At 39.0% G+C, this 27,555-nt stretch overlaps 3 protein-coding genes across 5 annotated transcripts; 2 read left to right on the forward strand and 1 right to left on the reverse strand.

Moving 5' to 3' along the window:
* Positions 1–937: 937 nt before the first annotated feature.
* On the forward strand, positions 938–2,506 carry LOC101160229 (transmembrane protein 69). The gene is made up of 3 exons (XM_004068044.5): positions 938–1,074; positions 1,401–1,445; positions 1,539–2,506. The coding sequence occupies exons 2-3, from the start codon at positions 1,401–1,403 to the stop codon at positions 2,313–2,315; spliced, it is 822 nt and encodes a 273-aa protein (XP_004068092.1). The 5' UTR covers positions 938–1,074; the 3' UTR covers positions 2,316–2,506.
* Positions 2,507–2,985: 479 nt separating this feature from the next.
* On the reverse strand, positions 2,986–13,038 carry slc25a24 (solute carrier family 25 member 24). Of its 3 annotated transcripts, none has more exons than XM_078946066.1 (11): positions 13,020–13,038; positions 11,054–11,277; positions 9,364–9,490; positions 9,206–9,293; positions 7,794–7,905; positions 5,954–6,112; positions 5,714–5,866; positions 5,475–5,582; positions 4,936–5,103; positions 4,555–4,705; positions 2,986–4,005 (listed from the first exon to the last, which is right to left on the reverse strand). In XM_078946066.1, exons 2-11 carry the CDS (start codon positions 11,231–11,233, stop codon positions 3,824–3,826), a joined length of 1,428 nt encoding a protein of 475 aa, XP_078802192.1. In that variant the 5' UTR covers positions 11,234–11,277; positions 13,020–13,038; the 3' UTR covers positions 2,986–3,823. The 3 variants fall into 3 exon arrangements, with proteins under 3 accessions (XP_078802192.1, XP_004068093.2, XP_078802193.1); XM_004068045.5 differs by lacking the exon at positions 13,020–13,038 and adding an exon at positions 11,561–11,706; XM_078946067.1 differs by lacking the exons at positions 11,054–11,277; positions 13,020–13,038 and adding an exon at positions 9,571–9,678.
* fam102bb (family with sequence similarity 102 member Bb) lies at positions 12,414–27,507 on the forward strand. The gene is made up of 11 exons (XM_011474181.4): positions 12,414–12,724; positions 16,496–16,616; positions 16,886–16,915; positions 17,293–17,409; positions 17,715–17,761; positions 17,950–18,044; positions 19,419–19,520; positions 19,906–20,134; positions 23,444–23,580; positions 23,997–24,066; positions 25,333–27,507. Exons 1-11 carry the CDS (start codon positions 12,579–12,581, stop codon positions 25,373–25,375), a joined length of 1,137 nt encoding a protein of 378 aa, XP_011472483.1. The 5' UTR covers positions 12,414–12,578; the 3' UTR covers positions 25,376–27,507.
* The last annotated feature ends 48 nt before the right edge of the window (positions 27,508–27,555 follow it).

Here is a 27,555-nt window from a genome sequence, read left to right on the forward strand (position 1 = left end):
CCATGACAAAGGTGGATAAAGGTGGAAAGATTTCATGTAATCCATGGACACCAGTGAAGATAAAAAATTATTGAAGAAAAAAGGTTCAGAGCACTGTCAAGTGGGTCTAGATGACCCAACTCCCAATGTAAAAGTGCCCAGGATAGCACAAGGGTTAAACAGGTAAAGAATATAGATGAATATAACAGGGGGCAAGGGATTTAAGAAGGGATATGGGTACTGAGTGCTTTCAGGGGGTGTTGTTTCCTTCATCCAATTTTTCTTGGTTTTACAGAGCCATGTATTTTGTGGGTTCCTTCCTAAAAAAAAAGGTTTGTTTTTGTCCTGCAAGCAGTATTATAATTCTACCTCTTTTTCCGTCAGACAGAAACTTCCTCATCAACTGGCTGTCCCATCTTATGAAACTTTTTTTTTTGCATAACATAATTCTTAATCTATTACGTGTTTTTTGGTTTTTTTTCATTTTGGTATGAAATCCTTTCTCTTTTCTGGTTTTGAAGGGTTTCATTCTTAGGTGTTCTTCTCTGTGGAATGCAAGCATGCGTCTGATTAAGAAAATGGGGAACCTTTAGTCCTTCTGTCATCTGTGCATCAACTTTACTTTAACATTTTTATGACTTTATCTGGAGGTAATGTGGTGACACTGCAACCCCTGATTTATGTTAAAGAACAACTCCCTCTGGTGGTTCTGCCTTTCCAGTTAAACTCTGGAATATAGTCTGCCAATTAATGTCCCAAACTGGATGTTATGGAAAAGTTGACATTTGCATTTTCTTCTGGCAATGCAGCTCTTTTTAGTTACCAATCTGATTTAATTGTTCTTTTTTGATGGCTTATAAGCTTCTGCAGTGTTAAAGTTTAACTTGCTTCATTATCTTTATTTCTTTTATTTTTTTACCCTTTTGACATTGAACGTATGCATCGTATTTTGATTTACGTTACAAGAATTATGTAGCGGAACTATAGTTCTAGAAACGGGATAACACGGAGAGAAATAACAGCGGACCAACGTGTTTCCTGCTGCAACGGGCAGAGATTCCATCGTAAAGTCAGAATATTTCCAACTGTACAAAGGTAAAAATACATTTTGAATGTCAGAGACACGTGTTTATGTTGTCAGGATTCTTAAATCAGTTCATTGTAACCGTGGTGTTAAGCTTATATGCGTGCCGAACGTATTTGTCCTTATTGATAATGTACAGTAAACATAATTAATCAGCAGGACTTACTTATGTTGAGAAAAATGTTGAATACTAAAAAAAACGTCTTACAATAATTTTAAAAACTCTCATCTTTTATTTTTCTTGTTTTTTTCATTTATGATTTTTAAATATACCCATTTATTATAAATGGGTGAACATTTTTTTGTTTAGCATAATTTAACTTTGATTTTTCTGCAGATGCTCTCAGTCATATTTGGAAGAAACTCCTTCACAGCCCACCGGGTAACACAAACTTGATACTCGCAGCTCATTGGCTCATGTTTTGTGTATTTAATACGAAATACTGTTACCCTCATGTTGTAAATGTTCTTTCAGGTGCTGCAGTGTACAGCCTCCCTACAACGATGCTGGTTTCCAAGTCTGAATGTATCCTCTGACAGATCTGTTCCCTTCAGCTGCCATTCTTTAAGCACATGTCCGTTTACAGAAATTCAATCCGGACGTGTCCAGAAACGTCTTCCAGTCACTGGTTTAAGGATGTCTCAGCTCTTTCAGAAGAACAACACTTTTCATGATTTTTTGCTGGCGAGGATCCAGTGCTTCCATTCTTCCTCTCAGAGGCTGAAAAAGCGAGCAAAGCCTGAACCTCCACCTCGAGAATTGGACTTGCTGCGCTATGACATGAAGCAATTGTGGAATAGTCCCAAACCCGCCCTTTACCTGGGGTTCGCAGGGCTGATCCCATTTGTATCACCCACTCTGTTCATGGCTGTGACTGAGAGCTTTTGTCCCCAGCTGGCTTATGCACAGCTAGCCTATGCTGCATCCATAGTTTCCTTCTTGGGTGGTGCCCGTTGGGGATTTGCACTTCCTGAGAGCAGCCCAGCCAAACCTGACTGGATAAATCTATCCAACAGTGTGGTCCCTTCCCTGCTTGCCTGGGTGACTATGCTGATGAGTGACAACATTGTTTCTGCAGTTACCATGATCATCATGGGACTTGGAATCTCACTGCATTATGATCTCGCTCTACTTCCAACGTATCCCAGCTGGTTCAAAGCCCTGCGTGCCATCTTGACCATTGTGGCATTTTTTTCTCTTCTTGGCACTCTGATAATGAACAGTTTATACCCAGAGAAAAACCTTTTCTGACTTTTTTTTTCTCATAGTCTTGGATTCTCAGATTCTACATATATTATTTTTTTATTTCTGTGTGAAAAAAAGAACTGCAGTGAATAAAGGTATCGTATACATGAAGAATTATTTTAAATAAAGCCACTAGAGACACCGAAGCCAAATTCCTTGTACATGAACTGTACTTGGCCAATAAAGCTGATTCTGATGGAGGTTTCCAGTTTTCACAGCTCATTGCTTATTTCCTTAAACTTCCTCAATCTGACACCAAGCAAGATGTAAATAGTTCCATCACGATAACCTTTGAGAACTTGATATTTTTAAATAAATAAAAACGTGTCATGATAAATTTGGTTCAGAAAATAATTTAGCTGGCTGCTAAATGTTTTACCAAGACATTTTGTTTTTACTCAAAACTGTCTAAACCTTAACTGACTTTGTAATTGTTTTGGGGTTTTTTTGCGAGTAGCTCCAGACTTAATTTATCCTTTCAAACGACAGTAAACAGTTTGCTAAAATAGGAAACTGCTAGTCGTCCCTAATAAGATTATTACATAACATGTAAAGCAGCGTAATCTCTTCTTAGAGCAACCTTACGCCACCATGGAAGCCCTCCTAGAAATAAAAATAAAGTAAAACAGTACGTATGTAATGATTGATAACAAATAAATACAGCCTGACAAGTTAATCTCATTATAAGAGGCTTTATTTATGTAAACAATGGCTTCTATAATTCAAATATTGGAAAGAAAGGCAAGAGAAAAAGATGGATGGAGCAATTAAGATGTCAAAGAGGCACATAAGGCACGTTTGTTTTTTCCCTAAACAGCCTCAGTTTAGAGGTTTGCTAATAACTGATAGACAAGATCTTCATGAAAGACTCAGAGGTCTTTCTGCAACCAAAGTGTTTTTTTACACAATTTGAAAAATACAGTATTGCACTTCAACGATGTCTCAGGTTTCTCCGTTTTATGCTTCCCTGCGGGGGTATGACATGTTGCATAGACTTCAAGGTGCTACTATTACAAAAAAAGGAAAAATGAGACGCTAGAGTTTGTGATCTGCTGTGATAGTGATAGCTTCCAATTGGAAGGAAAACTGGTCCAACAAGGTGCTTTTTTTTTTTTTGCTTCAGATTAGAAGTAAATGTGACAGATGTCTGTCACTTGACTGGATTCTAATGAAAAGAAATAAAATATACAATTTCTGCCAAAAACAACTATTAAACCCCACAGAAACTTCCCACTTTAAAGGTTTCGGACACTGAAAAAGCAGTTAACACAAAGTGTGTCAGTGCACTTAAAGCTGTCATCATATTGTAAACACAAGCGGATTGAAAACATGCATTCTGAAGTGCTGTTGTGAAACGTTTGCAGATTTCTTTCCAATCTTCGCTGAAGAGACTTTAAAATCCCCCCAGTGGTTCCAACTGCACACTTGGATGAGCACCAGGTAAACTATTTCTAAACGCCAGGTGTAAGAGGGGAATTTGGCCATCAACGATTAGAAGAGGACAGATTTGCCGCCTACTTCTGGATTCCTAGGCCTGACCGCATGTACTCGTACACCACATAGCTGATGCTGACTGCAGGAATGACTTTCATGAAGTTGGGCAGGATGCCACGATAGAGTCCAAAGAAGCCGTCCTTGGCCAGGATCTGTTTCACCATGGAGCCCATGGACAGCTGCTCCGAGCCCTCCAAGGACGCTGAAGGGGAAAAAGGAAATAAAGTGTCACATTTATGAAAAGCTGTGAATGACATTTAGATTAATATGGGTGAAAAAAATAAAAGATCAATGAACAACGACTTCCAAAACAAGTGCAGGTTACATGAATCTGTGACAAATACTTTAATCCTTTATTTTTTATATTAAAAAAAAAACAATACCGTACAAATGTTGGGCAACACTATGTTTAATTGACATTTAACTTTTTCACTTGTTCTTTTTGCCTAAATTAACAAATGAGGGTAAGAGTAAATACCTCCAGTTCAGTGACAGAAAACAAAGAGCTTAACATCGGATTTTTTTTTTATAAGCCCACACCTTAGATTGCTCAGCAAACGTCTAAGGAAATGATGTTGCCATGCAAGTTGCAACATGCAGCTGCACATCTAAGCAATATGGAAACCAAGACAACAACAGTGCAAGTGCAAGACCTTCTGAAGTGACTTTTTTTCTGCCTCTATTTTATGGCAGGAAATGTGTGCAACTTTAAAGTAAAGTACTTTTTTGAAATGATTTCTCTGTGGCTTACCTGCTGCCTGCATGCGGGTTCGGATCAGAGCCAGGGGGTAGCTGGCCAGCTGGCCACAGGTGCTGGAGATGGTACCACAGCCCAACAGCACCAGAACACCTGGGTTTGCTGTGTCTTTGGCATGTTTGGACAACCAGAAATTCTTCAAGCTCTGATCAAAAAGAAGAGTTAGGATTCTTTTTTTTATTTTTTTAGCAGCATAACTGCACTTTTTGTTGACTTGTTAGGGTTGATTGAGAAGTGTGTTTTTATTTGAATTTATTCTATATATTTTATTGTTTGAAAAGCAATTTGAGCTAATTCTAGTGTTCTGTATATTTTTCTCCTTTTTTTTCATAGAATTCCTAGAAACGTAGAGCCCTGAAAAGCATCTGAACAAACCTCATACACCGCCAGATCTATCCCAGCGTAAGGGATGATGCCCAGAATATTGGGAATATAGCCTTTGTAGAACGCTTTCACTCCCTCCTTTTTCAGGATTTTCTTGGCACAGTCAAACATTCCTGAATATTGTCCAGTTTTCCTCAGCGTCAGCCGGGTTTTCATCACCTGTGAAGACAACGGTGGCCAGTGATGCTGTTCTATAAGAGGAAACTCTACAACATTTGGAAAGTAAATTTAAACTATACATGCACGCCTTTTTTTTTATATCCTTACCAAAAAAAGACCATGTGTTTATACATGATGAAGCAAACAGGAATCTTTTTCAGTTTTAATATCAGACTTTGTTCTAGCAGTATTGTATTTTTCCTCTGCAACTACAGTATGAGAGGTGACGTTTAAAAAAAAAAAAAAGTACAAAAAATATTTTTGAGCACAACAAAAATCAAATAATTACAAACCGGACTTGCATGTTGATTTTTTTGTGCCATAAAGGTAAATAAAATGAGTTTCCTTTGTTATTTGTCAGCATTGCTCACCTCCATAGGGTAGATGGCTGTTTGTGCCGTGGCTCCAGCCAGCGATCCTGCTATGAACCTCTCGTGTGTCTGGACCTTCCCGGAGTTGCTGGACAGCAGCTTCTTATACTGGTGAGATACAGCAGCAGCAGCAGCAGTGCATGGGCACTCATTGAGACGCATGTCACGAGGAAAACTGAACGTTTGAAACACTGTTGAGTTGCAGGTTGCAGTCCGTTCTGATGCCTGGAAGTCTTTACCTGCTCATAAGCCATGAATTTAATGGCCGTCTCTGGGGCGATCTTTAAGACGTTTACACCGTTTCCTCTCCACAAAGACGTCACGCCTCCTTCCTTTAACATTTGCTTAAAACCGTTCACCATGCTAATTTTATTACTCTTTGAAGCATGGACCTACAAATAAGAATTGGAAAAAAAAAATGTTAATCTTTGTTAGTATAACATTAAATCTGATGACAGAAACTAAGACAGTAGACCAACCTGCATGAAGACCTTCATTCTGTCCAGAGGGGCGGTCCCTGTGCGGGACACGGCGCCTGCTGCAGCACCCGCCATCAGCTGCTTCCACCACATGCCTGTGATTTTCTCCTCTTCTGTGAACTCATCTGGGATGGAGAGGCTGTCGCCGATATCCAGAACCTACATTTAAGATGGTGCAGTCACAACTTATTGATGCATCGAAATGAAATCTTCTCACAAGCCTGCAGACCATTTGCATTTAAAGAACCGCATCATCACAGCCTCATTCTGGAGTTAAAGCTGAGCAGGACCAAAACATCTCTTTATCCACAGTATTGCATAAGTGCAGCTTCATGCTGGGAGATAAGTTAAAGCACCGCACAGCAACTTTGTTTTGAACAGACTCGGGTTACTACTACAGTCAACAGACATGAAGATAAATCCTGTAAAATACGATTTACAACAACATAGTTCTGTGGACTGACAGCTGCAGCTAAATGCTCCAGACTTTCATAATAAAAGCACAAATAATTAACAACATCAGCAAGAATTTTGTTGGCAGCAATAGTGCGGGAAATCGAGCAAGAGGAGTAAAGAAGCAACTAGATGACTATTTTGTCATAAAGCATATTTCATGTTCATCTTTCAAACATCAGATTTTTAGAAAAACCCTTTACAGTTCTTTTATTATTGTTTTGTTGCTTAAACTGTTCAAAAATATGACATCAAACATTAAAAGTAAAAAAAAAACAGATTCCACTTACTATATTTTTAGAAAGTAATTTTTTTAACACCTGCATATGGTTAATCTACAATTTTCTATTTTATTTATGAACTTACTTTAGCTAAATTGAAGTAAAAATAGAAATATAATACCTAAATGCCATATTTTTATTTTGGGATCTGATGCAATCAGCAGCTCCAGCCTAAGAACCTACCATGTCCACCTCCACCTCATAGTATCCCCCATTGTCTTCAAAGTCAAGGATAAACCATTTTGCCTGTTGCAGAGTCTGCTGAGGCTGCAGCAGAGCCATGCTCACCCGAAGCTTTCAATTTAAAAAAAAACAAAAGGGTCCCAATGGAATGAACTCTAAGACCGAGAAAGATCCTTCACACAATTCGAAGGCAGATCCTCGTTACGTGCGGAGGGTCTGTGGAACCAAACGCTGTATCCAGAAGGGCCGGCGAAGCACGGACTGAGAACTGCAGACGAGGTGAAGCTCTAATTGCCATAGATCTTTCCAGCGATTGCCCCAGCTTCACCGATACCTCCTTTCTGCTCCCTAACTTCCTCTCGAGGGCATGAACCAAGTCTCCTAGACTCCTATTGAATCATCCTCTCCAAATCCTGCTGATGAGCAGCTAATCATAGCCCGGGTCTTCTGGAATGAGCTTATCTCTGCCGTGTTTAGACACCAGGAGTTATCACCCACAGAGGCAAACGTCAGAGATTAAACAAAGACTTTCTACTATTAAGAATTCATGAAAGAAGCAGATTTTGTCTAGAAATAGATTACGTCTGTTTTTCACATCTCATTAACACATGACTGAACATAATCCACTGACACCTGATATTTCCGCCACATCAGCAATCACCGACGCGAGTTTATTCATATTTTAAACTTAAATGTCCAATATTTTTTTTTAATTAACAGAGTTGGAGTTTACCTGTTTTCACTGTGGAGTGCATTAAATGGTAAAAACAGATAAATCAGTCACTCCGTTTTTTTACTTACCACTCTTCAGGGAGGGACCCACACCGTGGACAAATTAGCATCCGTGTTTTATCTCTTTGTTTGCTCACTTTGCAATGTAACTGACCTGAAGCGAGCAAAGCTGATCCGGAAGGACATCTTACCGTGGAGTGCTTCCAGTAGCGGATAATCTCCTGCAGGTTGTTGACCGGGTTGAACAGGAAGTGGTCCCTCCATTCATTCCAGTCCACAGACATGGTGCCGTCCGCATCGATGCTGCATCAACAAGAACTTTCATTAAAATAAAATAAAAAACGCACTCAGGACATTGAAGTGCTCAGAAGTGGGTTATGATTTGCAAAGTTAATTTCTTAACTTTTAACCAAAAGTACTCCAGGTTGGTAAAGCACTTGAAAGTCTAGAGATGCTTTTAAGCCATATTTAGCAATTGAGTGTAGACAAAAGTTAGAAAAAAGTGTTAATTTAGGAAAGAAAATGCAACTTTATCGACTAAAATCTCTGATAGATGAATTAAAGAAAAGTCTGAGAGTTTTTGGTAGTAACTCATCAGGTACCTTTATTCTTATGTCCTGCACTGTTGTACTTTCCTTTTTGTATATGGTAATATGGGTTTGTGATAAAGCCACATAAAAAGTCATCTGAAGCCTGATAAACAAATATTACCAGTCTGCAAAGACATACCAGCCAACAGTCATGTTAATAACTTTAGATAACCTGCAAGACATTAGCTTCTTTTCAACAAAACCAAAGAAAAGACTTTTATTTTCTGCTCTGTTTGCATAAACGAATAATCCTAAAATTACAAATATACACTGAAAAGATGCCAAATCACTTCAATTAAAACCCGATATGTTCATTTATGAAAGCTCAACAAATAATAAATACATTTTAAAAACACATGTTAAAAAGTCTAACCAAACTTTCCTCTAAATAAATTGAAACCTTTTTTTTTTTTTATAATTATGGACTTTTAAAGAAGACAGCTGAATTAAAAAGATATTTGCCACCTTAGATGTCCCAAAACAATACAGGAAACCTGTCATCATCATCATTTCCTCTTCCTTTATTTTAATGACTAGTATTTAGTTAATAGAAAACCAGACAACAAGAAAGTTGCTAAGCAAAAACACAACCCATGTCCAAAGCAGTGTGATCTTTTTCTTCACTACAAAGAAGTTCAGCTGATGAGTTCAACTCTTGTGAACTTTTCACTCTTTATTTTTGGCTTGAAATCCTATTTTCACAGGTGCCAGCTGTTTTGTTTTTTTTCCAATGTAAGGTTCTTACACTCTGTTCTAATTCATTTAGAAACAACTTTTTTGCTTTTGTTTCAGTCCGTATCTGACTTGTCAGCAGCTCTTTATCACGTGCCATCCCTCCCTCCACCCGGTTATCGGTCCGTCACACTTCTCCACGCCTTCAGCTTCTGCTCTTTCAGGCTCCTTCCTTCAGTCCCGGTCAGCACGGACAACATCAAACCTTATTATTCTATTGGCCCTGTGTGGAAGCAGCCTTTATCGTTCTGGCTTCAGAGTGGGGAAATACGGTGACGTACCTCTGAAGGATGGTCTTTGCTTCCTCCGTGCTGATGTTCAATCCAAGGTCTGCCAGTGATTGCTTAATCTCTGCTAAGTTTATTTCACCTGTTGGGGGAAACTCACATTAAAGTAATTCAGCCTGTTGACCATCACAGGCATTTATTCTGGACTGTACCATCTTTGTTTTTGTCCAAGCTTTTGAAGACCAGCTTTATCTTCTTCTCGTGGTCCTTGAGGTACCTTGAAAACTCGCTGAAGTCGAGGAAGTCGTCTTTGTTTTTGTCCCCCGCAGAGATGATTTTCTGGACAAAAGAGAAGAAGAGTGTTGCCCGGTATGTTAGCGGTGGATATTCCTTCACATCCTCTCACGTCTGTTGCTTACATCCTCAAAAGATGAAGTTAGAGCTTTGGGTTCAGCTCTGACTAGAGGCGAGTCTGCCATCTCCTCTCTGAAAAAGCTGCTCTGCTGCACCAGTTGGTGGCGGAAAAACACACAAGATGATGCTCCTTGATTGTCACTTCCTGTAAGCGGACATCATCACTCCCCTACAAACCTGACAAATGTCCCTATTGTTTTATTAATGAGGTAGAAATTTTAAATATTGACCCTTTTTTTTTAATCAATCATGCAAAATTGATTCTTACTATTTTTTAATGGTTGTTGGTTTGGAAATCTCAGATTTAGAACTAATCTAAAGTTTTAATACTTTTCATCAAACCACTGCAAGCATAGGAGAAGAATTTTGCTTGACAGCAACGTGGACAAACATATCCTCTCCTCTCCTCTCCTCTCCTCTCCTCTCCTCACATCACATCACTAAAGTTATTAGTAGCCTCCCTGAACCCTAGGATACTGCATCAGCAAAGGGAAAACTTCCTCTTCAGTGTCTCAACTTTTAAGCACATTTTATTTCCTTCAAATAAAAAAAAGTGTGAATTTAGGGACCAAAAGAAGAAGGAACTCTGATTAAAGTTGTGGAAAAAAGAACTTCTATTGTTGTCATTATCTGCTAAAAAGAAAGTCACTATACATTAAGATTTTTTTTTTTTATTCATCATATGTTCTAAGAGTCTGCCCCATTGCACTTGTTTAAAAGTGAGAAAAAAATAGAAAGTCAAAAAGCTTCATCCAGAAGGTTTAATGGTGTGGTCAAAAGTGGTGGATCAGTCTGACAGTTCCTGTTTTGTTAGGAAAAGGTAAGATCATCAGATTTAGGCGTTTTCTGAGACCCAAATATGGAAAACATCTGAAGCTCCGTGTCCACCGGATACTCTCCATCTGCTGATGACGCCGTACGACTGACCCGTATCTATCTGCACGCATGTGGGATGAGAACATTTGCCTAACTCTGCTCAAAATGAACAAAATAAAGAAAAACTATCATTACTAGATGACAGTTTAGTTCTGTGATTCATTTTCTTGTGGTTTGCTGCATTGATTTCATGATTTTTTTATTTTTTCAATAAGAAATCTGAAACTATGGCTGGAGATCTTAAGGGGAAAACATGGTTCTAATCCATCAATTTGCAGAATAATTTTTACAGATGTCAAATTAGTGACACAACAGTCTAACTTGGAATTTGACCCTCTGACCCAAATTATTTGCTCTGCCCAAATAGTTTCTGTCACTCCCCTCCTTTATGATTCTACTCTCATTCTTTACATTGGAATTCAAACTGGGAAATCTAGATGGCTGATCAGGAAAGTCCTGCCTGGTTTAAAATTCTTGAACAAAAAGTTCTGTCTTGTCATCCCTGCAATTTGTAATTCAGAAATCTTGGATGCACAAACGGTCAATTCTTAAGAAATGTGCAGCTTTTAGATGCGTTCTGGCTGTATGGGGGGGGGGGGGGTTCTGCTGTACCTGGGCTGCTTGGTTCTCCGTCTTGATGCCCATGGCAGCCAGGCCTGCCTTCAGCTCCGCCACATCCACCTTCCCGTCATTGTTGGTGTCCAGCCTGGCGAACAGCTCCTCGTACGTTTTCGTCGCATCTCCTGCGCAGCGACAGTCCGTGAACAGCAGCTTCTTCACGATTGTGTACATGGTTCCACCGGTAATAATAGACAACTCTCCAAGCCCCACGGAGTCTGCGCAGACGCGAAACAAAAAAATAGTAGTAGTTCAACTGCCGTGAAAACGGTGGTTTGTGCGTTCAATTGAGCCAATAGGTTGGTTGTAGAGGGTCTGTCTGTGTGCGTCGGTGGAAGGTTTCGGGGGGGAAAGTTTCAAGAGACTAAATTAATGTGGAAGGAGCAGGCAGCAGGAAATGCGGAGGAGAAGAAGGGTGGAGGCCGGGTTCAGTAGGAGAGGACCTCCTACTTTTTTACAATCATCACAGACACACCCTTCCACAAAACCAACAATCCATACCTGCTTGACTCATCAATGAAATATAGATTTTGCCCTAGTCGTTGACTCTCGAGTGCAGTGCTACAAAGAACTATGAGTCACACTGGAAGTAAGTAGCAGCTGCTGTTGGCAAAAGCCGGAGTGTAACTATAAATATCTATTAAAATAGTCCTGTTCAATGAGCTACGAACGCTATTCTGTGGAGAGATAAAAATATGAGGAAGTTATTAAAACAGATATTTAACGCCGTAATCACATTTATACCACCAGACGGCGACAAAACACTACTGCAGAAAGCACTGCTGTTTTCAGGATAACCACAAGGGGGCAATAGAGTAACAAGTCATTTTTATTTGTTGGCGGCTTCTTCACATAACCTCTCAACCAAAACGCTTCAAAATAAAAGATCTTGGTTTTTTGTTTGTTTGTTTTGGGCAGGACAAACAAAAACTACAAGTTACAAATCTTGTACTTTATAATGACACAAGTTTTATCATAATTTAACAGGCCCCAGATTTTTGTTTTTACTCTGGCCAAATTTGTTAGAAGAAATATTTCAGACAAACAACAATATTTTGGGAATTCTTAGTGCCATCGAAGTCCCCTCAATGTTGTTGAAGAAATAAAACCAATGTTAAGAGGAATAAACTACACATAAAATACTTAAAAAAATGTGAAACAGAAGTAAAATAATATTCATACAAATTAAATGAATTAAAGCATTAAAATTAGTTTAGTTACTTTTATATACAAGCTTTCTAATTTTGTATAGCAAAAAAAATCATACAGTTAAGCAATTAGTGAAACTGTATTTATACCTTTATTAATGAAAATAAATGTTGCTGAGCTCATGCTTTTATTTCGAAGGCCTGCCGCAGGAAGTATGTCAGTTTCCGTAAATGTAGTTTTTAGGCTCTGTTGTCATCCGTGGGGTAACCATCCTCTCACAACACTGTAACCGCTCCATCTGGAGTGCACACAATGGGGCTGTAATGTCGCTTGCCATCGGAGCATCTTCTGAAGAGCACCGAGGCTGTGTATGGATCTAATGATGATGAAAAAGAAGAAATTCAAGTTCCGGGTGGATTTCGAGCTTGATGAGCTTTCGTCGGTGCCTTTTGTCAACGGGGTTCTCTTCTGTAAAGTCAGGCTGCTAGACGGCGGCTTCTCCGAGGAGTCTTCCCGGTAACGAGTCGACGTTCTGCTCATATGATAACTGGTGTACTGTTAAGTCCTAAACATCTAATACTAGCTTTTAACTTTTTAGGGGATTCATTTAGCAACCCTACTGTAAAACAAACAAAAATATAGCTTATCAGTCATTGTAACATTTTTTGCAAGATGCTTGCTAACAACTGTTTTCACTTCACAATCCAGTCCAATTTTCTGTCATGTTTCCCCACTTGCTGGTGTTTTTGGTGGTTCTGGTTAAAAGTGATAGAATTAGACATAAACAGTGAAAGCGTTATTTATACTTTACCCGTATTTGCTCAGAAAACACGACCCGGGTGCATTTCGGATTTTGTTCCGTTTCACCTCACGTTACTACTAGAAGGCAGCTAGCTTGTTTGTCATTAACGATCACAATGCTAACATTAATTTGGTCGTTGGTGGAGTTTTTCTGTCGTAAACGGATTTTTGTCACTTTAGCATTAATTCTTTAGAAGACGGTTCATAACAAAAAGTTAAAAAGATATATTTCTGTAATTGATTCTAAAATGTGTTATAACATAGCTATATTCATACATTAAAAAATCATATTTTTTTATAAATTAATTGTGTCTAACAGTGGAGCTGCTTAGTTAAGTTAGTACTTTAAAAGGGGTCATTTGCAGTTATCCATAATTTATTGATTTCTGCTGAATAAAATAACACACATTTGTTTTGCTGAGGAGATTATATTATTTAAGCATTGCAAAGGAGTGAAAAGAGGCACGTCTATATCAAAAGGTTTATTTTATTTAATAAACGTGTGTATTAGGTTTTGAGCTTAACCCATTTTCCCTAAAACGGACATGATGTGGGCTCTACCGCAGAGCCAGAGGACCACAGGACACATTTCTCATGTTTTTCTGCTAGACTGATGTCAGCATGGGTTCTTAAGGGTTAAGACCTTCTTTATTTTCATGTCTAATTGTCCTAACAACAGTTTTTCTCTGTGATGTGGACAGCTTGTTCTTATCAAAATCACAAACAACTTCAGTGACAAGCAGAAAATTCTGCTGCAACAAACAATCTGTGTTGATGTGAGGTCACTCTGAACACTAAAAAACAAATTATGCAGATTTTACTGGAAAGAACTTCTAAAAGCTAAAAAAAACAACAACAACCTTTTAATGTGAAAAACGTTCTTGTCAGCCGAGGAGACGGCACGGATGTCAACCAGCTCACATACGTGGTTCCTTCTGCTGCCAACATCAGTTTTCAGGCTGTCACAGCAGCCAGAATGGCTTCAGCTGCTTTTTTAAGCCTTGCATGCACAGTTTCTTTGGTAGATGAGCAAAGTATAGTGATTTCATATTTAAAAAGTACACATTTTAATCGGTTTAGACTTTTCCAACACATTAAAGCGTCAACCCGTCATCTCAGCTCTAGTTCGTACTTCTCAAATCTAGGTTGACGCAAAAATATTTAACTACATGCATTGGAAGTTGGAGCAACATGAAAACTTTATTTATTCATGGACATGCTAGAACTGAATAGAAGAAACTTAGGAGGCTGAGTAAGCAGAGCAGATGAAATGCATGTTGGTGGGAACTTGGGAGAGGTCTGTTGTAGACATCATTGCTTTTGTCAGGCTGCTATTTACCGCCATTGCTTTGTGTTCTTGACGATAACAAAAAAAGCCTGAAATAATAGAAGCTTGGATTTATACAGTACCGATTCCATTACAAAATATAGCTCATGATAAAAAAAGAAAGAAAGAAAACATTTTCACTCACAGAAATCAGTTCAACTCTTTCTACAAATTAGCACCTTAAATGAGGTAAAATAAACAGAGCAAATTACTTTTATTGTTTAAATTGCAAGTTTAAAACAAAGGTAAAAACAATAGTCATTGCAATTTCTGCTATGTTAATGTCCTGTTTCCTTTAGTGTTGCACATTTCCTTTAATGTTTGCCATGACACTGTGACTTCTGCTCAAAGCAGGGCGGCAAATTGTTTGATGAAAAAGATGAAGAATGTTTATTATTACAGACTCAAGGTGCATTTTCTACAATGCACACAAAACAAGTAAAAGACAAGTTTTTCCCCATGAAAAGATACTTAAAACGTTTGTCCTCACCCTAAAAACTGAACAATCAATGCCACAAAAAAGCTTTCAGGACTTCATGTGAGGAATACTTTAGGTGAAATGCTTGCATTCCCAAAAAAAAAAAATAGTCCCCCAATTTGAAAAGGAAATCTGTGATACATGGAAGTGTGAGATGAAATTCCAGTTGTTCCACCAGAGGAAATGACCTCCACCTTTTCCTCAGAGTGACCCTGCAACATCTGAGTCACGTTTCTGCTGTTATCGCTGACAGCATGACGTAGAAGCCAAGGCTGTGGTCTCCTCTGGAGCCAGTTTTGGGCTTTCAGCCAGAAGTTAACTTGTTTGTAACGTTACATAAAAGCGGCAGCAGCATTATTGTGCAACAAGGCTGTTGGAATCAATTAGCTTCACGCAGAATAAAAAAACAAGCTTTTTCTCTCTACCTTTACTAATTTTTCAAAGTTTTTTAGTGACCCAGAAGTTAAGATCTGAGCTTTTAATCAGTAGAATCTGTTCAGATTAGATGGGGGTTTTAGTTATTCTTTTATAGTCATGATCCTTTAACCTAAATGCCTTACAACCCGGCTTGCCCTCGCTGGCCGAAGCGTTTTCTGCGCGCTGAGAGGGGCTGTGAGCCGAAGCGCAGACCGCAACTCCCCAAAGCACTCAGTGTCCAGCTGGCTAGGAGTTCCCTCACTATAACTCCGGGAATTCACTGTTGGAAACGTGAAAACCTCCAGCTGAAGTCACTGTTTGTGAGACATTAGTCATGCATCTGCTGTGGATGTTTTTTACGTTGTGATCCAGTTGAGTGATGGAGAAAAGGCTTTCATCAGGCTTAACATGAATCTGTGCACACTTTCATTTAATGTCATGTCTACAACAGTCCTGTTTTTGTCACACGTTTAGTTACATTATTTTTTATTTATATCCTAGGATTTTTTTCCCCTTTAAAAAAATGCCGAGCGCGGCGGCGTGTAGGCCGTGAGCACAAATTGGAGGTGGTTAGGTGAGTGGGAGAGTTGAGGATGCCAAGTGAAAGAGAGGCCATCTGTGCCATCATGAGTCTTCTCACGTACACACCTCCTTCACCTCGCTCCTCGCATCCTTTCTCTGAGAGGAAGACTACAAGTCACTTTCATCTTCATCCCAAGATGAACGAGGATGCTGCGTCCTCCAGCTTAGCGCGCTGTTTGTGAATCAATAGAAAGATTCATTATCTGGTTTATGGAAAAGCGGGAGCAAGTGGGGGATCATCAAGTAGGCTTTTTGTTTGGAGCTGAGGTTAAGCAGGGAAGAAATGCAGAAAATCGTGATCCAGTCATCTGCTTTTACTGTTACCTGATTATCTAGATGGACTACCGTAAATGTGGAGCTCCCCAACAACTAAAAGAAACTAAAGAAGGCTGAACAGCAGAAGGAAAAAAGAGTTTAGGTTCTTGGCTTACAGCAAACTTATTGTAAAATGTTGCCTATAACTTGATTTTCAGTGTTGTTGTTTTTTCTTTTCTCTCTGTATATAAAGACACTTATCGTTCCAGTTTCTGATTTTCTTTTTATATTTACTATAATTGACCAATATGTGCCATATAACACATTACAAATACAATAGTTACACTAGTTTTCTAAAGACTTCTGCATGTGCAAATCAAATGAAACCTCCAAAGATAGTTTCATTCTTGGAAATATCTCCTTACAGAGAGCCTGTGCAGGCCAACTGTGTTCGATGGAGGAAACAGTTTTCTTTCCCCTGCAAGATGAGCGCCAACGCGGGGACCGGAGTCCTGGACCCCTGTGTTTGCCGCGTGTCTGTCAGAAAGGTAGGAACAGAAAAAAAAGAGACAGTCTCATCCAAAATGAAAGAAGTCGTCTAGATTCATAACTAAATTGAAGATTGTGGCAAAGAATGCCTAACTCTTGATTATTTTATGTCATTATTTCTCAAATTAAGTCCTAAATAAAAATGCTTCATCAAATGTAAAAACAAACGCCTAATTTATTTCTGTCTATGACTGCATGCTTTTTTTTAACATCTCTGCCTTCAACGTTTTTTATTTCAATAATAATTGCAATACAATTTTCTCTTCAGGAGTTGAAAGGCGGAAAGACCTATGCAAAGGTATTTTCTAAAATCTTTGATCATATTCAGTATTTTATCCCATTCCAGTTCCCCTAAAACAGCCTGGAGTTCTGTCCTGACATACTGGCATAGGGAGGTTGCAGGCTTTGTGTGCATCCACACAGATGGCTTTCAGAGCCTGCAGGTTGTTGCATGAAGTAATTATTCTCCAAGCAGACCAAACCTCTTTTAGCATGTTCTAAACTAGTCATGTGTTATTCACATTTTAGACAACAAACCTATTGTGAAAGAAAAAGAATCTAGCACCTTTCAGACAAAGCACTCTAAGAGCTGAAATCAGTCTTTGAATTTCTTTGTGTCAAAGATCCTTAAATTGTCTATAGACATTCGTCGGTCGGTCTTTCTGCTTCTTTCAGCTCGGTTTTGCAGATTTGAATTTAGCAGAGTTTGCGGGCTCAGGGAATACAACCCGCAGATGTTTGCTGGAAGGCTATGACACCAAAAACACTCGCCAGGATAACTCCATTCTTAAGGTAGTGTTCAAATATCTAAACCAGCATGGTCACCTTTTTGCCCTTTTTGATATTTTCCCACCTTTAGAGAGTGGACATCAAAAGTGTTGATTGCATGTCAGGTCACTGTTGTTAACAGGAAGCGTTGCCACGGGTGTCTTTTGTTCAGTATGTTGGTTTCTAAAGTAATTATTGTCTTTAAATAGGATATGAAAGGCATTTGGGTCCTCTCAAAACCATCATCTGCCCACTAAATGGCAAAGTTCTTCATCATTTTGTCTTTAATGTTATTTTTGGTGTTAAAAACAATGGCTTTGATTTTACAGGTTATCATCGGTACACAGCTCATGTCAGGTGATCCCTGTTTTAAAACGTAAGTTTAAAGAAATATCTTTTATTTTGTAGTTAATTCCCTTAACCCAAGTATTTTAATCATACAAACTTTAAACATACACTGAGTGCTCATTGCTTTTTAAAGTTCTTACTTCTCTTTGTGAGTGATATTACAAACTGAGACTCAGCGGATGAAATGAAGCCAGGTTGTGTTTCTTTTGTGGTCAGGCCTCCCTCCACTGCCACGGTGATTGGGATTCAAAGTGATGGAGAGAGCCTGCTGGAGGAGAGGAGGGGAGGAGACTCGCAGAAAGGCTGCTCTGGTGAGAACGCTCACCTCCCACCAGCTCTGCTTACTCATCTTTCCCAGAAGTCATAGAGACACGGTTCCGGTTTTGAGGTTTTCATTCATTTCTATGGCCGTCGTTTGTGTAAACCTCATGCTCCCCTTTGCTGTTGCTGATCCACGCTGCAGAAGAAGCTGCTAAATCAGGTCAATCGTTTGGCCGCTGCCGTTTTTGAAGTGTTGATATCCAAACCATCATTAGCAGCAACGTGTTTTATTGCAAGAGCCAAATAGATCTGCAGGATATCCAGTTAGGAAAATTAAATATTCAGGCTACAGTTAAAAATAACTGTAAAAGTCCAACATCTGAGCTTGTTTTTATCATATCTTGGTTTGTTCATTTTAGGAACATGTGCCAGCTTTCTGGACCAAATAAAATATTTAAAAAAAAAACCTGCACTAGTTTCCATCCCTGCAGAATCTCCACCTCTGCTGTGATCGTTTCCCTTTTCTGTTTAGCGGACCAAGTTAGTCTAGAAGCAAAACTTCATCGTTGTCAAAGGAGTTACCATCTTCTTCCTAAATCCTCATTTTAAAAGTGAACCTACGTCATCTTTTTAAATTCTTGTGCACGTGGCCCTCTTGTGTTTATGATTTATTGAATCATAATGATGCAGTTTGCTGCAACATTATGCTCCACATCCCAGGTAATTGCGTTACATGCACCTGCCATCCCCATTTCCATGAACTCCTCTGTTCCAGCTGACCCTCCCCGTTTCGGCCTTTCCCTTCCCTTCTGGAGCTGAGCTCCTGTTTTTGTCATGTGTGAACTCATCGCCGCGTCGACGGCTTGTTCTTCCTTAAGGCTTTGGAGGCTAAAAAGCGCTTTCATGTATAATTTAAACTATCTTATTTATTTTTTTAGATTAACTCCAATCTGTTCTGACCCGTGGGCTTTCATGTGGTTAAAAATAGGACCGTGTGCAAGTTTATTGGGGGGTATCCAGCAGTGCTCTTTTTGTTCTGAGCATCACTCTTTTCCATCCATGCACTGCTGTATGTTATGTGTAGAAAATGATGTTATTTCCCTGCAAAAGGATTTTTTTCAAATATGTTCTTATACTTGTGAAACTGCAGTCCCCAATGACACTCATTGTTAACACAACGGTCAGGTTTTTTGGCTAAATAGTAAAAATAGATATTTACATTTACAAAGTAAATGCACAACTTGGCTCAGTTATTGGTAAAGCAGGTTTTTTCTGAGTCTTTTAGGCGACAGATCGGGCGAGGCCACAAAAAACAAAACAGCTGTTTGGGTCAGCTGGACGGATCTCCTCACACAATAACGAGCCTCGTCTGGACTTTAATGTTTAGGGTGTTAGCTGTCTGCCTTTGTTCTGCTTGTTTTCAGGGGAGAGTCGAGAAGGGAAATGTCCCGTTGTGTCAGAAGAGCTGGGGGGCTGCGGCCACTCCCGAACATCCAGCTACGCCAGCCAGCAGTCCAAACTCTCAGGTAGAATATGATAAGAGAAATGTACCGATCAAATGATGCTAATAGAGATCAGAGGAAGTGGAGGAGCCGCTCTGAGCTCAGCTCTAATGGCTCTTTCATGTAGAAAGTGTATTTCTTGCTACAGACAAGTCTTCATAAGATTCGGTTAAGCAGCGATTAGTTTGTAGGAAGCTTGCTTCCTTGTTGAAACCTTGTACTGTTTCCCTTTGACATGTTAAATCCATTTCCTGGAGGCACAATGGCTGCAAATATTTCATGTCTGCTGTAGTAGTCTGCTGGTAACTTCTGAGAGCTCATTTTTAAATATATATTTAGTGCACATGTTGCTTAAATGTGTCAAAAAACAACCTTGCTGTCTTCTTCTTACACCTTCCTTCTCTGTCAGGCTACAGCACAAGTCACTCCCGCTCCTCCAGCATGTCAGAGTTCACCCACAGGAGGAACCACTCAGTGGGCAGCGCCTCCACAGGTATCGGCAGCCTCCCAGAGCCCAGCGAGGACAGGGAGGCCAGACCGTGTCCAGCTCTGCCGGAACATCCAGACCCGACGGGAGTCGCTAGCGATCCTCCCGGCACGCCGGTGCGAAGCGCCTTATCCTCTGAACCTCTTAGCAGGTAAGTGTTTGGGTTGTTTGCACAAATCGATTAGGGGGGGGAAATAAGTTGGGCTTCTTAGAGAGAAAAGCAAAGATGCAACAAATGTTAGGAGAGAAAAACAATTCAAATAGCAGTATTGAAGAAAAAAAATCTCGTCTATCACTTGTCACAGCTCAGGAAATAGACATCAAACAGAGGAAGCATGGTTGTGGTTTTGTTGTGATGTGACACTTGTGATCCTTTTCAGTCGTATGCAAAGCTTAGAACCTTTGACTAGACATGATACCAACTCAAACATCTGTCACCACCTCCTCGGCTTGCTGAATCGCACCCGGCCAAATTTTACTCTGCTGTGTTGGTTTTTAGACTTTTTGATAGTGACATGTTTTAAGACACTAAATATGCAAATTTAAAAACAGCTCTTTGCAACCACATCAGCAACAGTTAGACTAAACAAGGAATTGCACTAAGACAGGAAGTTCTGCATCAGCAGAGACTTGTCACCCTCTTGCAGATCTGCAACACATCTTTTTTTCTTTTTTAGAATTGGTTCCTAAGCAGGTTAACAAGAAATATACTGTTTATTGTATTTATTAGAAATCTTTCAAGGCTCCAAAATAATTTATTGAAATGTGAATCTTTAAACACTTGCTTTGTGATTCTTTCTCTGTATTTTGATACACAAAAATCTGAAATAAAGCTTAGCAAGCTGGCAGAAGTGAAAGCAGCATTCTTCAGCTACTGCAAGAATGATTTTTACCATCCACTCAACCCCTAAAGCAGGAGTGTCAAACTCATTTTGGTTCGTGGGCCACATTCAACTCGTCTGTCCCAAGTGGGTCGGACCAGTAACAAAAAAACAAAAAACAGCTTTGTTTTTTGTTTTTTTTTACTCACTTGGAAAAAATGCCTCAACCAACATGATAGCCTAATCACTTCTTATTGCACATTCATTCACAGAGGCCAATGGATCTCAAATAAAATTCATTTCACTTTTTCAAAAATTGGTTTATTCAATTTTATTCAGACTGAACATTTTATATCCAACCCTGAAGAAATCCCAAGAGTAAACTCAAGAGGGGCTACGGAAAAAATGAAACACCTGCTTAAAATGTAAATGTGCAAATCAATGAAATATTTAACAAAATTATTTGCAAACATTTGTGGACATAAGAATTTGGAGTTAAACTCCCTTTCTCTCCTGAAACTTCACCGGCCATCAATATCATGATTCAGATCCTGTACAGAAACACATTTACTGTCCTTCAAGTGTACAAAACACAATGATGTCCAAGAGTCTTTTCCTGGTTTGCCGGCCAGATTTTGTGGCAGCACCTGCCTTCTGAACGCATGAAACGCAGCTGTGACGGTCTCTCTTCAACACCACAAGTCTCCTCAGAGATGTTGCATCTGCAGTTGTAATCCTTGACAGACTTATGTTGGCAAAGTTCGACTGTTATTTGGAAACAACAGTTCTGCAGCCTTCAGCATTTTTTCATGTTCATCATCTGAAAATGGTTTGGATGTTTGCACCAACTATTTTTCAATAAGGTATACTGTCACTGCTCCATCAGTGACGTCACAGCTGGAGTAAATGCAGACGGTAGTTTTTCCGTCCAGATAATAGTTGGTAAATCTTCTCTTTTTTTAACTCCCCCTGCGAATGGTAAAACCTTTCTTTATGGTGAGTCTCATAGTGGTACAGAATGTTATATTAATTGAGCACTGCGACCTGTTGATTACATACCAAGTATGCCGGTTTGCATTTAACTCCGTGAACAAATAAAACTCTTTCCATTTTTCCTGGAAAGCTCAGCACTCCACTTCAACCTTTTTTTCTTTTTGACAAAAAAGGGTGTCAATACTGATCATTCTCATAGCAACGTAACAGTGGTGACGTTTGCGCGGAACCAAACTGCGTCTTACTCAGACACAGAGTTGTTAGGTTTTGCTTTAGGCCCATGTAGAGATATGCTGTTTAACCTGTTTTGCTTTTCCTTTGCTTCCCCCTAGTGGCAGAATTGCGCATTTCAGTAATTTCTTTAAAAAATCATAACTTGCCACAGGAATGGACTAGAAACTGACTTTTTTAAAAAAAAAACATGCTTATAATTTTTACTCTTCATGCCTTGGCTGGATTGAACCACCTGGCGGGCCGGACACGGCCCGCGGGCTGTATTTTTGACACCTCTGCCCCAAAGGATTTTTTATAGAGACTGTTAGTTTTGGTTTGGTGTTTTTTTTAAAAAAAAGCATAAATAAAAAATCTGATTTATAATTTCTGACAGCTATGAACTGGGATCTGTTTCAGCCATCAGGGTTTACTACCCAGTGAGAGGCTCCTCCTTTAAAATCAGTCTCCTGTCTTCATTCCCTGATAATTTGGACGTCTTTTCTGTGTCCAGCTTTAATCTTCACCACACAGTTTGGTGACAGACAAATGATTCAGCTTGTTTCTCTATCGTACTCTAAAGCCGGTTAAAATAGTGCTGTGCAATACGAATCATAAAACCCTTTTTGTATTTTTTGCAGATATTTTGCAAAATATCTGAGTACCTCTAGACAATCCTAAAATCATTTCTTAAGTGCATTATGTAAGAGAGTTTGCTATTAAAATAAAAGCTGAATGCTTTGCAGAAAAACTAAGAGTTCCTCTGGACTAAATAGGTTAAGGTGGAGGCTGGAGAACAAGGTGATTTTATTCTGAACTGGGTCGTCACCATTAAATATCCTCCTCCTCCTCCTCCTCCTCAAAGGAGGTGCAACAGCAGCAGAGCAGCAGCTGCTGTGCTTGGTCCAAAAAGATTGGAGAACACGGAACTTCCATCTTTTTCCACTCAGCTATCTTTGCTCATATTTATTTAAAAAAAAAATCTCATTTGAATTGTTGGCCCAATTAGTTTTTAACTTAAGTTCTGTTTTGAATTTGCTGCTCATATTAGCACCACAGCCCAATGGAAAGAGCTTTTCTTTTACTGCTGGCTCCTAAATGTATTGAGTTAGAAAGTGACTCACATCTTCTTTTTTAATACCTTTGATCCTTGAGTTTGTGTTAAACTTCTAAATTGTGCAGCACTTTGGTCAGCATTTTCTTCAGTTTTATTAAAAAGAGTCAATGATGGTGATGCTACTCTGTGTTCAAATTTTTTTAATGCTCAAGAACCAAAGTACAGCTCCAGTTAAAAGTGATGACTTGAGAGACCTTATTTCATTTTTCCAGAGGGAAACAAGCTACTAAACAAACAAAATAGAGCAGATAAGTTGCTTTTTCTCAAAGACGAAAATAAAAGCTAGATTCTAATAGAATCCTTTAAATGTTTACCACAGACACCCTGTCAAGCAGGACTCCATGGAATCCCAGCTAAAGCGGATGGACGACACGCGGGTGGACGCTGACGACGTTGTGGAAAAGATCCTACAGAGTCAGGACTTTACGCCCAACCTGCTGGACTCCAGCACTGAAGGCAAGAACACCACTCCCTTCATGTTTGTAGAGCTCTCAGCAAGGACCTTTAAGTTGAAGAAGATTCTCTAATGAGGCTAAGGAGAAAAGTGACCTATTTTAAAATCTAGAAATACCAAAAAACACGATAAATATCAGCAGTGTTCTGGAGCAGTGCCATCTGGGAAGAGTGCATCAAGTTCGCAAAAGACGACAATTAAAGTCGACACTCTTCTGTTGTCCCGCGAGGCAGTGGGTGTTTTTTTTATTTTTTTTGAAGGGGACGTTGTTTCTGTTCCACCAGGCTCAAAGCTCAGAAGAAAGCTGCTGTCAATACATGATTATTTTTAGATTGCCTAGCAACTGGCTTCTCTTCATGACAAGAAAGCTGTGTGAGCTTCATGTTCTGACCGTGTGCCACAACTGTGTCTGCTGCAGAAGAAGGCCTGCGTCTGTTCGTCGGCCCCGGAGGAAGTACGGCTCTCGGAAGCCACCGTCTTCCGACGCGGTGAGTGTCCCGCTACAAAGGCACACGTGTCAACTACATTGACCATTTTACAGAAAAAAGAACTGCTCTGACCCGTGTCGTTCTTCAATGTTTAAGGAAGCTTTGATCATTGTCACGACTCAATCATTTTTAGTCAACTAAATCGCCGTGTTGTCTGGTATTTTGAGCGTTTCCACTATAAAATGGGCCCATTAAGCCGAACTGAATCATATCATTCTTGTCCATAGAAAACTGGTTAGGCTGGAGCTATTGTTGAAACCCGTTGATTAGCTGATGGTCATTACGACAAAAGAAAGCGGCTGTATTCGCTCACAATCTTCTCTCAAACAACAATAAATGCCTGTATGTGCAAAGCACCAAAACTCAAGCAGAAAAAAATGAGCTGCCATTGAAAACGCTCTCCTGAATCACCTGGACCATTCCAAAGTGGACCAGACTGTACCACTCACTAGAAACGAGGCTTAATTTACCTCTGCACAACAGGATCTCTCCAGAGTTACTGTAGGTGAATCTTAGAGTTTCATTTTTGTGCTTTTTTTTTTTTTTATACTTTAGTTTTATTGTGCATTTTTTAAAGTAAGTTTGCTCGTTCGGTATACAGCTAATGACAACCTGTGATCAATGGACTCACTTTATGCCTCATGGAGAGAAGAAGCTTTCGCTTCTGAGGAGACACAAAAATCATGACTCATCTGATTTGAAATCAGCCGTAAATTCAATCTCTAGTAAAGCTGCAAATTCAGATCAGCTTTGCAGTGCCAATATTTCCGCTGACGCTCAGCTGGGATGTGTTTTGTTGCATAAAGAGGTTATTTTAACTACATCGTAAATGATCATTTTTAATATGTAGAATATATTTTAATAGTTCAATAGCCTAGTTTTATGCTGGTTTTGTACTAAATTGCTTAAAGATTTTGGAGTGACTAGCTAAGCAGTTAGGATCTTTAAATCTGTGTTCCAAAACGTTTTTTAGGTTTGTTTTTTGTTTACTCCATTGAATAGCTGATTTATCTTACAATTGAATATGTTTATTATTATTTATGTGCATGAATAATCAAGCTTTCAAATAAATAAAAAATGTTTAGGAACAGAAATGGTGTTCTCTATACCAGGCATGCTGATTGTTTTTTGACAAGAATTCCTTTTATTTAGGTCACAAAATGTCACTGAACGTGTTTGGCAACATTTGGCGCAGTGCAAAAACCATCTCCTCTGCAACTTTTTTCTCCAACATTGTGTAAATAATCTCCTTTTGTGTGCTCTCAGGGTTGGTGCAGGAGCCTATGAGCAAGTGGTAATCAAGCGTTAGGCCTCACATGACTGACAGCAAATACAGTTTTTGGACAAGAATATTGGAAATGAGCCCGTTTCCACTTTTCTGTCTTCATTCCTGGCACAGTAGCAGCCATGATCGCTTCAAACTGGAAACGTTACAATAGCGCCCTCCTGTGTTCACACCTGGAGCATGTAGCTGATCAACTGAGATCTTGACACATCATGGGGGACTTGGATTATATTCTTTATGAACATCCAGAAAGGCTTTTATATCCTTTGGCCTTTTTGTAACTGTCTGCTGTGTTCAGTTGTAAAAAGCGTCTTCTTTCGAACAGAAGCTGAACGTTAGTGAAAAGCATTTCTTTGTGTAGCTGTGCGGTGAGAAGCTCTGTGTCTATCATCAGAATGAACTGGTCTGCTCAAAGCAGCAGCTTTTAAAACATTCCTTTGTCCCTGAATTTTGGACTTCCTTTGTAAAGATGTCTGCTTTAAAATTCAGCTAATAAGCTGTAGTGGTTTAAATTTTTGACAGCTGTTTTCAAGGCGACAATATTTTATTACAAAACTCAAAGACTTTGGTTATTTGATGTGGAAGGTTGACTTGTGTCCTTTTATTTGCTTTTGCCGATCATTTTCATCCTTGTATCTTCAGTTAAGCTCCTACATTGGTACTAGCAAAGAAAGAAGAAGACTAATCAAATATATTCCCTATAGATGTCCTATTCTTATACTTCTAAAGAATTTAGTGTACCCGGCATTTAGTGCACAAATGAATATTAGAATAATATTGCTAACACAATATTTATTGTCAAACAGTCACAAAAATGAGACCAAAAGCTAAAAAATAAAATAATCCAAGTCATGGAAACAATTTTTTTGGACCATTTCTGCCAACTAGAAATCTGCAGTCATGCATGACCCATTTTTTTATTCCTTTTTTTTAACAACACAGTTAATCACCTGATATATTAGGGCACATATCTATTTTATTTGGCATTCTGTGTCTGTGTTTTGCAGCTGTTAGATGTCCCAGTGATCAAGGAGAGTGAACAAACGAAAAGCCTTTAGGATCCATCCACAGTTGAACTTTTGTGAACTGCACAAAAAAACTTCAACTGTACTCTCACAAATACTTTATTACATATGTATCATTAATCTTCACATCAAGTGAACAAAAATTCACCTTTTGTCAAGCTATCGTGTAGTTTTACTGCTGCAAGATAAGCGATGTTCACTAGGCAGGTTGGAAACTGTAATGCACAGTTTGCATTTTCAGCTACTTGAGATACATTTAAATGATCCATCGCAAAACAGCAGTTTCATCTGGTTAATAGTTCAGGAAAATGCATAAAGAGAATTAGAGACGCATAACTAGTGACAAACTGAAGCGCCAATTGAAGTTTTCCGCCTCTCGTCTTTAGTTATTGTAGAGGAAGTTCACAGCCTCGGCTAAGGAAACATCTTAAAGTGTCTGTGACTGTCAGCGTGTGGCGGTTTTTGTTCACATCTTCTGCATGATCGTCTTCTCTGTTCAAGTTATGTTGTTTTTGTCCTTCATTTTAACAAAGCTGGACAGATTTGACTGCTTTTTTCCTAATTCAATGTTATGCCATCTCTAAACTCATACCTGTGATTGTTTTTTTTTGCTTATTTCATTGTGAAAAAGTTAAAAATTGTTCTCTTGAAAAGTCGATTTGAATCCACATTTTTAGAATTTGTGCTTTCGGGGTCATGTCAAAGGATTTTTACCGTCATTTTTTTTTTTTTTTTTATTACTGACGCTGTGCCATATTTTACTGAAAGATTCTTTTGTTTCTTTTCATTAAAATGTATAATTTTGTTTTTGCAAGTAAATGACCATTTGACTTATATTTTTTTTTAATTTTGAGTTTTTTGAAAAAGGAAAAAAACGATTGTTTTACCTGTGAGGCACAGGTATGTTCATCCTAGTACTTAACATGTTGTTCCAAACATGGTTGTGTTATCTCTTCTGTGAAGCTGTTGTCTGAATAAAACTGTATTTCTGTGTAAAGTGACGTTGTGTGCTGTTGTGACACTCCCGAATTGTCTCTGTTACATGCTGGTTGTTTTGACCAACATTTGCTTACAGTGTTACTGGATGCCTAAACTGTCTCTGGCACTTAAAATAAAAACAGTTTCAAATGACTTCTCTGGATTCTCTGAAAGCAGACCCATAATGTGCAACAATAACAA

This window comes from Oryzias latipes, chromosome 4 (genome assembly GCF_053564925.1).
Source record: "Oryzias latipes strain Hd-rR chromosome 4, Olatipes_Hd-rR_3.1".
NCBI lineage: Eukaryota > Metazoa > Chordata > Actinopteri > Beloniformes > Adrianichthyidae > Oryzias > Oryzias latipes.